At 43.5% G+C, this 10,000-nt stretch overlaps 1 protein-coding gene across 1 annotated transcript in view; it reads left to right on the forward strand.

The window, feature by feature from the left end:
• Window positions 1-10,000, forward strand: part of LOC143140573 (uncharacterized) — a 75,117-nt gene that overhangs the window by 37,636 nt on the left and 27,481 nt on the right. The window contains exons 7-8 of the mRNA XM_076301577.1: window positions 1,733-1,904; window positions 9,620-9,712. Coding sequence (XP_076157692.1) covers window positions 1,733-1,904; window positions 9,620-9,712 — 265 coding nt within the window. The remainder of the gene's footprint in view (window positions 1-1,732; window positions 1,905-9,619; window positions 9,713-10,000) is intronic.

Raw genomic sequence — 10,000 nt, forward strand, 5'->3', positions numbered from 1 at the left:
GCTGGGAGTAGAGGGTGGTTGAGTGGCTGTCCATCCACCTGTCAATCAGCCCTGTTAGTTTCCCTCTCTGCGCTGAACTCTCTAAATTGGTGTCGGGGCTCCTGGAGCTCACAGGCTGCTCTCGCTGCCCCTCTCCCCCAGGGGAGCTGCACCATGTCAGGCAGAGATCTCCCAGCGATGCCCCTGCTCTGGCCGATCGCTGGTGCAGCCTCAGCACTTAGCCCATTAAGAACAACCGCTAGCAAAAGTGGAGTAGATCAACCCACAGTGCTGAAGTGTAAGAAGTGTTTAACACAATGCTCATCAATGACACTTGTATGTATTATGTATCATCACTTGTTGTATGCTGAACATTTCAGCATTATGACTATACAAAAAAAAAAAAAACATATTTTATTTATTTACCGGTACTGTAGGTGGGATGCTTCTTAGTTCAGTTCAGTTTAACTTTATTGTCCCAAATTGAAACTTGTATTGCAGCAGGTATACATAAATAGCACACAAGATACACAAAGACACAAGATTTTAGTTGAACAAAAGTTAGTGTCTCTAATGTCTCTAACTAAATACTTGACATTGTTGCCCTGAATAACCAAGACTACGCATTCAGGGAAAATATGAATTTTGATCCATTCAAATCCTATATGGATAAACTCAAGTTCATTTCCTAACTTATTTTCTTATTAACGTCAGAAATGTGTCACTCCAACGGAAGTATGACTGCTGTTAACACTGTCTCACCTTGGCTTGCACTGAAGCCAATGGTTTGCTTTCTCTCAGAGTAATAAAAGTGTTTTGCTTGAAAAGTCACTGCCTGCGCACTTCAGACTTATATCTGGATGGAGCCCTGTAGCAGACAGACTTGGATATTGTACAATAAGAATCTGAAATTTAATGAAATCAAAGAACCACAACCAAGGAAGTATTTGCATTAACTCCACTGAGGCCATCTCAGTGTTGGCGGCGACTGATAAGTATTGGTAACTTGAAGTCGTGTGGTCAGGAAATTATGAAAGAGTATGTTTGAATGGTGGATGATGCTAACGCTACAGTATGTTTGAATGGTGGATGATGCTACAGTATGTTTGAATGGTGGATGATGCTACATGCTACAGTATGTTTAAATGGTGGATGATGCCACAGTAAGTTTGAATGGTGGATGATGCTAACGCTACAGTATGTTTGAATGGTGGATGATGCTAACGCTACAATATGCATGAATGGTGGATGATGCTAACGCTACAGTATGTTTGAATGGTGGATGATGCTACATGCTACAGTATGTTTGAATGGTGGATGATGCTACAGTATGTTTGTGTGTGTGTGTGTGTGTGTGTGTATGATGCTTAATGAATTGTGCTCTTATCGGAAGTTTGTGAGGATCTCAAACTTTGAGTTTTAGTGTGTTTGAATGGATATGAGTGTGTTGATGTTGATGCGTTATACTGGGACTGAGTCTACAGTTCAGTGGTGTTTTGCTGTGTTGTGCTGTGTTGTGCTGTGCTGTGCTGTGCTGTGTTGTGTTGTGTTGTGTTGTGTTGTGTTGCGTTGCGTTGTGTTGTGTTGTATTGTGTTGCGTTGCGTTGTGTTGCGTTGCGTTGCGTTGCGTTGTGTTGTGTTGTGTTGTGTTGCGTTGTGTTGCGTTGTGTTGGTTTGCTGTGTCATGGGGCCTCAGAGAGTTCCCTCCCCCCTGGTGGTGGCCTGACGGTGGGCCTGTGTTGTGTGTTGGCAGGGCGTCGCTGTGGAGCTCCTGTGTAGTGCTCCCCCTGCTGGCTCTGACGTGGATGAGCGCCGTGCTGGCCATCACTGACCGGCGCTCCACACTCTTCCAGGTGCTCTTCGCCGTCTTCGACTCTGTCCTGGGCTTCGTCATCATCACAGTGCACTGCGCCATGCGCCGTGAGGTGAGACCGTGTGTGTGTGTGTGTGTGTGTGTGTGTGTGTGCGTGTGTGTGTGTGTGTGTGTGTGTGTGTGTGTGTGTGTGTGTGTGTGTGTGTGTGTGTGTGTGTGCGTGGCAGCGTACATGTGTGCATGCCTACGTGCACAAGTTTGTGTATGTGTGTGTGTGTGTGTGTGTGTGTGTGTGTGTGTGTGTGTGTGTGTCCGTGTGCGTGTGATTGACAGTGAGTATCCATGCCTTCAGTGAAAAGATTTAAACTGTCCATAAGCATACATGCATACAGTATGTTGTCTTGACTATAGTACTTGACAGTTTGTGTGTGTACTGTAACATTTTCCAATGTTTACCTGTGAGAGCGATATAGGGCAATCATAGCATACTGTATCTATACATAACATATCTCTGTACTGTATTTCAATCATATAGTCATATATATATATATATCTGTCTATAATAACACTGTTAGGCTACTCAACCTGGCATTGTCCATAGAGCAGCAGGGCTCTCATGACCTAAATAAGAGTTTGACATTAGTAGTCCACAAGGCTGTGAAGTTTAAAAAGAATCGATAGAAGAGAATATGTTAGGGATCGGCATTAAATGGTTAAATCTGGTTTCCAGGTCTACTGTACATGGCAACCTGATCTGCTACATTTTACAGTCACGGTCACCCGTGGGATTAGTGTGACTTAGCGCGCAAATCTGTCCAACATCGCTCTGCCATGCACAGAATAAAAAGAATCAAATGTGGTTTAGGCCATAAAACAGATTATAGCACAAAGGCACGGAGTACTTTGATAGAAGAAAGGATAGATGGACTTCTGTAAAGAGATTACAGCATTTTTTTTATTCATTTTATTCTCTCTCTCTTCTTTGCGTAGAGTGACAACACAAATGATATCCCCCTCTCTCACCCATACACTCGCTAGCTCACGCACACACACACATACACACACACACACACACACACACACACTCTCTCTCTCTGTCTCTCTCTCTCTCACTCAAACACACACACACACACACACACACACAAACATACACACACACACACACAAGCATGCTACACCCCCTGTTGTGATGTCAAATCACACCCACAATGCAATACAATGTGGCCTTTTTTGATCCAATTTTCACTGTGCGTTTCTCTGCTCGACTGATTTCCATTTATCCCGTAAATCAGTGAACAGTGAGGCTGGAGTTTGGTCCCAAAGACAAAGACAAAAGGGCAAAGAGGGGGGGGGGGGGGGTGATAAATGAGCTCTGAAATACTAAGCCATATATGTTAAATCAATATCATAAAACCGGGGATTAGAATGAACCAAATCCCAGAATTATTTTAGTAAATATATGAAAATCCTTGGCAGGGATTGGATGTAATCCCTAATATCTTTAGCATAACAGGAGCCGGGCTGCACAGAGGAGACTTTCTGAGCCGCTCACACACTTTCACACAGGGGGCCTGATCTCTTATGAGCCCGTCACACAGACCGGTATCATAGCCGCTAACCGTAGAGGCAGTGCCACAGCAGACGGCGCTAACAGACACGTAGCATGTACCACGCTAGACACGTAGCATGTACCACGCTAGACACGTAGCATGTACCACGCTAGACACGTAGCATGTACCACGCTAGACACGTAGCATGTACCATGGTGACAAAGGCCGGTATAATAGGCACCCTCAGAAGCAATTTCACTCAAGAAGCTCTGTCTAGACTTGGCATATAAGTCCGTAGCATGCATTTAAAGCATGAAGTATACCATGACAAGGCGCAGTGTCATGTAAGTAGACTACTGTCTACACTGCACTATATGTATGTCGGTAACGCTTTAGAATAACATGTGCTTATTAGGTATTAACAGTGCATAATAAGCAGTTAACAATTCATTACTAACAGTTAGTTAACTGTTGTTATCCTTTAATAACATTAACTAACTGTTAACATGCAGCTTGTAAGTGTTAATAAGCAGCCTTTTAGGTTACTTACAAGCATATTTGTTAACAGTTGTAAGTGTTAACAAGACCTTTCTTACCTATTTGTAGTAAATTTTGCAGCCCCCCAATCTAAACCGAGGACCATGTAGCCTAAAGTTCCACAAGCCCAACCTTCTATCTCTCTATCTAGCTTGGTTTAGCTGTGAGAAATACACCTTCAAAAGTGTTGCAGTGAGCAGGAATCGAACCCCGGTCTCCCGCATCAAAGAGTGCATCGCTGCTTGTTGAGCTACACTACTGTTCCTAATTGGCTGATGGAAAATATTCTGATGTTCTATATCATACTAGCTATGCTTTTTACAAATATGTTTCTGATGGAAAAGTGGTGTTTAATTTCCATAATCTTTGTTCAGTGAACGCATAAAACCGTTTGTCAGATTGTCAGCAGTCTAAAGATATGCCAGCTTTGTATATAGTTTGGTTACCTAGCAACCGAGGCTTAAAGACGATAAGTGGGTGCGTTCAAAGCTCTGGTTTAAAGTTGCAAACATAGGCGAACGTTCGTGGTCGATTTGAAACAGTTTGCCTTAAACAGAGGCGAACATTCGTGGTCTGTTTCTGCATTAATTAAACACCACTTTTCCATCAGAAACATATTTGTAAAAAGCATAGCTAGTGTGATATAGCACTTCGGAATATAGAATCAAAATAAACAATTTCATCAGCTGTATAAGAAAAGTAGTGTAGCTCAATAAGTAGCGATGCACTCTTTGATGCAGGAGACCGGGGTTCGATTCCTGCTCACTGCAACACTTTTGAAGGTGTATTTCTCACAGCTAAACCAAGCTAGATAGAGAGATACAGTATAGAGAGATAGAAGGTTGGGCTTGTGGAACTTTAGGCTACATGGTCCTCGCTTTAGATTGGGGGGCTGCAAAATTTACTACAAATAGGTAAGAAAGGTCTTATAAGCGTATTAGTTATCCACCTCTTTGTCTTATACACCATTAACAAGCATTAACAAGCTGCTTGTTAACACTTACAACTGTTAACAAATATGCTTGTAAGTAACCTAAAAGGCTGCTTATTAACACTTACAAGCTGCATGTTAACAGTTAGTTAATGTTATTAAAGGATAACAACAGTTAACTAACTGTTAGTAATGAATTGTTAACTGCTTATTATGCACTGTTAATACCTAATAAGCACATGTTATTCTAAAGCGTTACGCTGCACCACCTGTCTATACTTTGCTTATCACATTGCACTTTTCTGCTTTTTTGCACTTCTGGTTAGACGCAAACTGCATTTTGTTGCCTTTGTACTTGTCCTCTGCACTATGACAATAAAGTTGAATCTAATCTTGAATCTAATTTGCCATATGTTTGACATAGTCTAAGAATTATGATAGCACATACAGTAGGAGTCAAACACCTATGCACGAAGGACAATTGAATGGTAGGCTATACGTTTTTTATACACCCTTTCAAGAGAGTTCCATTATCAGCATCATAGTTGGCCCCAGGGTAGGAATTTCACGCCGGCCACGACGGCCATGGCCGCCGTAGCCCCTTGCATTGGCCGTGAGGCCCCTTTGAAAATCAGAGGTTTACAGGCCACGGTGGCCTTGGTGCCCCGTTCTTTCAATATTCTGCTTTGCGTCCTACTAATAGCGATTTTTATTTAGCCTGTGGCCTGTCAAAATAATCTTAGCATTCACAGCGCAAATTAATTTAGTCTTTTACGCAGTGGAGAAAGTGACCGCGCAAGAAAGAAAGTGCGTCCAAATTCACCCATTCTTCTCAGTTGAACTACTCGCGAAGTAGCCTATTCATCACACAGACATCACAAGTATCACATGAAAGAGCTTTTTCTCAGCTTTTAAACGATGTTAGCCGATAATTGCTGTGTTGAACGGTTCGCGAGAAAAGTAAATAATATAATTCAATTTAATCATACATTCTATTGAAGGTTTTGCGTCCCATGATCTCACTACCCATTCATCTCGGTGGAATACTTCACGAACCCTTCTTTTAACACATGACAAACCATATATCAGAATAAACAGCAGACCTTACCGAACACAAAAGTGTAAAGCAGTCCCCTGTACAGTTAGCCGTTCCAGAGTAATCTAGTTTTGAATTTGCAGTAAATTTCGACATGCATGGATGTCTCCAAATTTGGGCTTTACGTTTTACAATGTGTTTAAATTGTTCCACATGATTTCATAACGGGCCAAATACAAAATAAATGTTACAAATATCGCCTATATTGGTAAATCATAGGACAGCTGACTAAGAGTTTGTGAAAGTAGCCTTAATGATCACAAAATGCTAAGCATGCATCTAGGCTATTTGAGTTTCTTAAAGCTGAGCTGTGCTTAAATTGTTCAATACATGATTTCATAACAGGCCAAATATAAAATAAATGTTATATATAGCCTAGATATCTGCAAATATTAGATGATCAGATGATTTACAGTTCTATGTAATATGTCATGTTTCATGTTTTTGTAATGTTTCATACAGTGATGCAGGTCTACTGCAGTGAATAGGCTAAATACTTGATATACTTAATACTTAATTCTTGAATTTCCCCCGGGGATCAATAAAGTATCTATCTATCTGTCTATCTGTCTATCTATCTGTCTGTCTGTCTGTCTGTCTGTCTGTCTGATCATTTTTATAGCCTACTACTGTATAGTTAACTTTGGCCTTGGTGCCCTGACATGTGGCCTTTGTGCCCCCCACCAAATATGCCCAACTGAAGGCCAAGTGGCCTTGCCCCCAGAATGGTGAAATTCCAAGCCTGGTTGGCCCCACAAGGCTTCTGTTTTAACATTCCATATGTAAGGGATAATGTATAGAACGCCGGTCATTATTGGGAAAATAAGTCCCGACAGGGCGAACCGGACGCGCAGCGGAGGGGTCTTGTTCCGCCCTGAAGGGACTTATTTTCCCAATAATGACAGGCGGGATACATTATCCCGCTTATTACACGGCTACTTGCCAAAACGAAATAATAAACTCCCCACGATATGACTTTAGCCTACATAGCCTACTCCTAGCCTTGTTACCGTTCATAATAGCATTAGCTGAAAAAAATAGTTCGCAACACACGCTGAACTTGAATCAAACATTCTTTAGAACACAGCTGATCAACCGTCTGCTTTCACTTTTGAATGAAGTTCCAGTCCCTGCATAGTAATATGAAATACCTGAATTAGAAGCACAAACTCCGTTGCCATTGACAGCGGTCATTCTTTTTTTCAGAGGTCCTTTCCTAGGAAATAATGACCGCTAGAACTTTGGGAAATCCCATTCAAGTCAATGGAGCGTTCTACTTGCCTTGTGAAGAGCCGTGTAATTAGTTATCTTAATGTAGAGGAAGTAGATTGGGAACCAAATAGAACGTTCAAGCATTGTTTTTGTTTTTATTGTTGAAAGGGTCTATACAGCTACTGAGGTTGCTAACCCTTATTTATCATTCAGCAAGAAATGGCAACAGAGTAATGACCAACGTCATTATGACTGACTTGCCAGTGATATAATATGTCATAGCACTTACATACTCAAGCATAGTTATGCTGAATGGAGAGTTTAGCCTTAGTTAGCATGGATGGCACTTGGGTAACAGGGTTAATGCCGAGAAGTGATTGGAAGAGATTGGGAGCAGAATGAAGGGGAGATAGATAAATGGAAAGAGAGAGAGAGGGGTAGAGGCAAGAGGAGAGAGAGAGAGAGAGAGAGAGAGAAATTGAGAGCAAGTGAAGAAGAATTGAGAGAAGAGGAGTTAGCAGTTGCATTAGTGGTGAGGTGGAGAGCGTAATTGAGAGTGCAGGTGTGAGAAGATGAAACAAGACAATCAGCATTGGGCCAATGACCCCAGAGTTTTTTCTCTTCATCAGACCCCTCCATACCAATTCAGCAAAGAAACCCTGAAATATATGCCTCAAACTGCACCAGACAGCTCAGTCTGCCTAGACTGTGAATAAACAAAAGACTATTGAGCTGGCCGAAGGCTACCCCTCCAGATTTGGGGAGAAAGGTGTTACCGGACATAGTTAACTCAGAAATAGACGCATCGGAAGTGTTGTTTTATTACTAGAATACCTTTCCAGTTATGCCTTTAAACTCACATGAATCGTTCATCGCTTATTACAGTGTTCTGAAATTTAACTCCAGGCAAGTATGCCACTTGAGAAATAGAGTTTAAACATCCGCAGTTCACAGCACTCTTCAGTTGTCAAAATATTAAAAACATTAATACAACTTTTTTTCCCTTTTCTGTTGATCTATGAAATGTGCTAATAACCATAGCACATGTTCTTTGGGCACACAGTATTCTGTGGAAAAGCTTTTCTGAGACATCAGTGGCTTTTTGTTCCTAGTTTCTCTTCTTTTCTTCTTTTCAGTTCTTTGCCTCTCCTTTAATGTTTTTTTTTTCTTCCGGAGAATAGTCTCACCCCACACAGAACTGCTGGCTCTGCTCAACCCCCTTCTCTTGGAGGGGGAAACATCAGACTTGGAGAGCGTTATTATCCCAGAGTGTTTTCTTGCAGCCCGAGCAACTAAAAGCCTTGACCTAAACCTGCACACGGAGCACTTCCCTTATCTAAGCGTGGCCTTTTCTTCTCCGAGCTGCGAGAACAGTCAGCCCTGCAGCACACACATCCACTCTCTTTTAGAACCACTAGAACCGCTATCGGACCTCCCTCTTCACTTTTCCCTTTTATGTAGGCCGCTGTTTAGTCCTCTATGTTGACTTGGCTTTGATGCGGGTTTAAAAACATTATCAGTCACTCACTGGAGGTAAAGTTCTCCAGGTCGACACCGGTTGATAAAGGTTTGAATGTTATCAGTCGTCGGAGCAGGGGTGAAGTGTTCCACGTTGACTTGCTTTGTTACAGCGCTGTATTAACGAGCCATCTTCATTAGTCCTCCATGGTGCATAGTGTCCTTCCTGTCGTGTTATTGTCCTGTCTTTGGTCTTAGAGAAGTGGCGGTTTCTTATTATGCTGTGTCATAGATACATGTTGTCCTCACTGGTCCCCACCCAGACCAAAAGCAATGTGTTCGGGACGCACTGGGACAGGTCAGGACAGATCATAGCATGTCATGACGTGTCCTGCTGTGGCACGGGGTGAAAAGTTGTGAGGTGACAGGTCGTGGGGTGAGAGGTCGTGGGGTGAGAGTTCTTGGGATGTCAGATCACGGGGTGAAAGGTCGTGAGGTGAAAGGTCGTGGGGTGAGAGGTTGTATAGTGAGAGGTCGTGGGGTGAGAGGTCGTGGGGTGAGAGGTCGTGGGGTGAAAGGTCATGGGGTGAGAGGTCGTGGGGTGAGAGTTTGTAGAGTGAGAGGTCGTGGGGTGAGAGGTCATGGGGTGTCAGATCACGGGGTGAAAGGTCGTGAGGTGACAGGTCGTGGGGTGAGAGGTCATGGGGTGAGAGGTCTTGGGGTGTCAGATCACGGGGTGAAAGGTCATGAGGTGAGAGGTCGTGGGGTGAGAGGTTGTGGGGTGAGAGGTCGTGGGGTGAAAGGTCATGGAGTGAGAGGTCATGGGGTGAGAGTTTGTAGAGTGAGAGGTCGTGGGGTGAGAGGTCGTGGGGTGAAAGGTCATGGGGTGAGAGGTCGTGGGGTGAGAGGTTGTGGGGTGAGAGGTCGTGGGGTGAAAGGTCATGGAGTAAGAGGTCGTGGGGTGAGAGTTTGTAGAGTGAGAGGTCGTGGGGTGAGAGGTCGTGGGGTGAGAGGTCATCATGTCTCTGCCTGCTTCCCCACAGGTCCAGGACGCGGTGCGCTGCAGGATGGGCGGGTGCAAAGACGACAGCGAGAACTCTCCGGACTCCTGCAAGAACGGCCAGGTGCAGATCATGGTGAATACCATTCCACTGCATCCCCTCCATCACCCCACTTCACACACACCCAACCCCCAGAGTAGAGGGCTGCATGACCACCACCACCACCCTCCCCCCACCACCACCACCGCACCGTCTGCAGAAAACCTCCCCACAGTAGCATGGAAGAAGCGTAATGATATTTTGGATCTAGTCAGTGGCGTAAAGTAGCAATGCACTGAGCATGCCTACAAGGATATGTTGTATTTTTATACAGTCTATGGTTGTATGCTGTTTCCTTGCAAATGCATTTTACAGTCTTACTCA

Source organism: Alosa pseudoharengus, unplaced genomic scaffold, assembly GCF_046254945.1.
Source record: "Alosa pseudoharengus isolate Yale_2024_CS ecotype anadromous, Long Island Sound unplaced genomic scaffold, YU_APseudo_1.1 YU_APseudo_1.1_scf_23, whole genome shotgun sequence".
NCBI classification, from domain to species: domain Eukaryota; kingdom Metazoa; phylum Chordata; class Actinopteri; order Clupeiformes; family Clupeidae; genus Alosa; species Alosa pseudoharengus.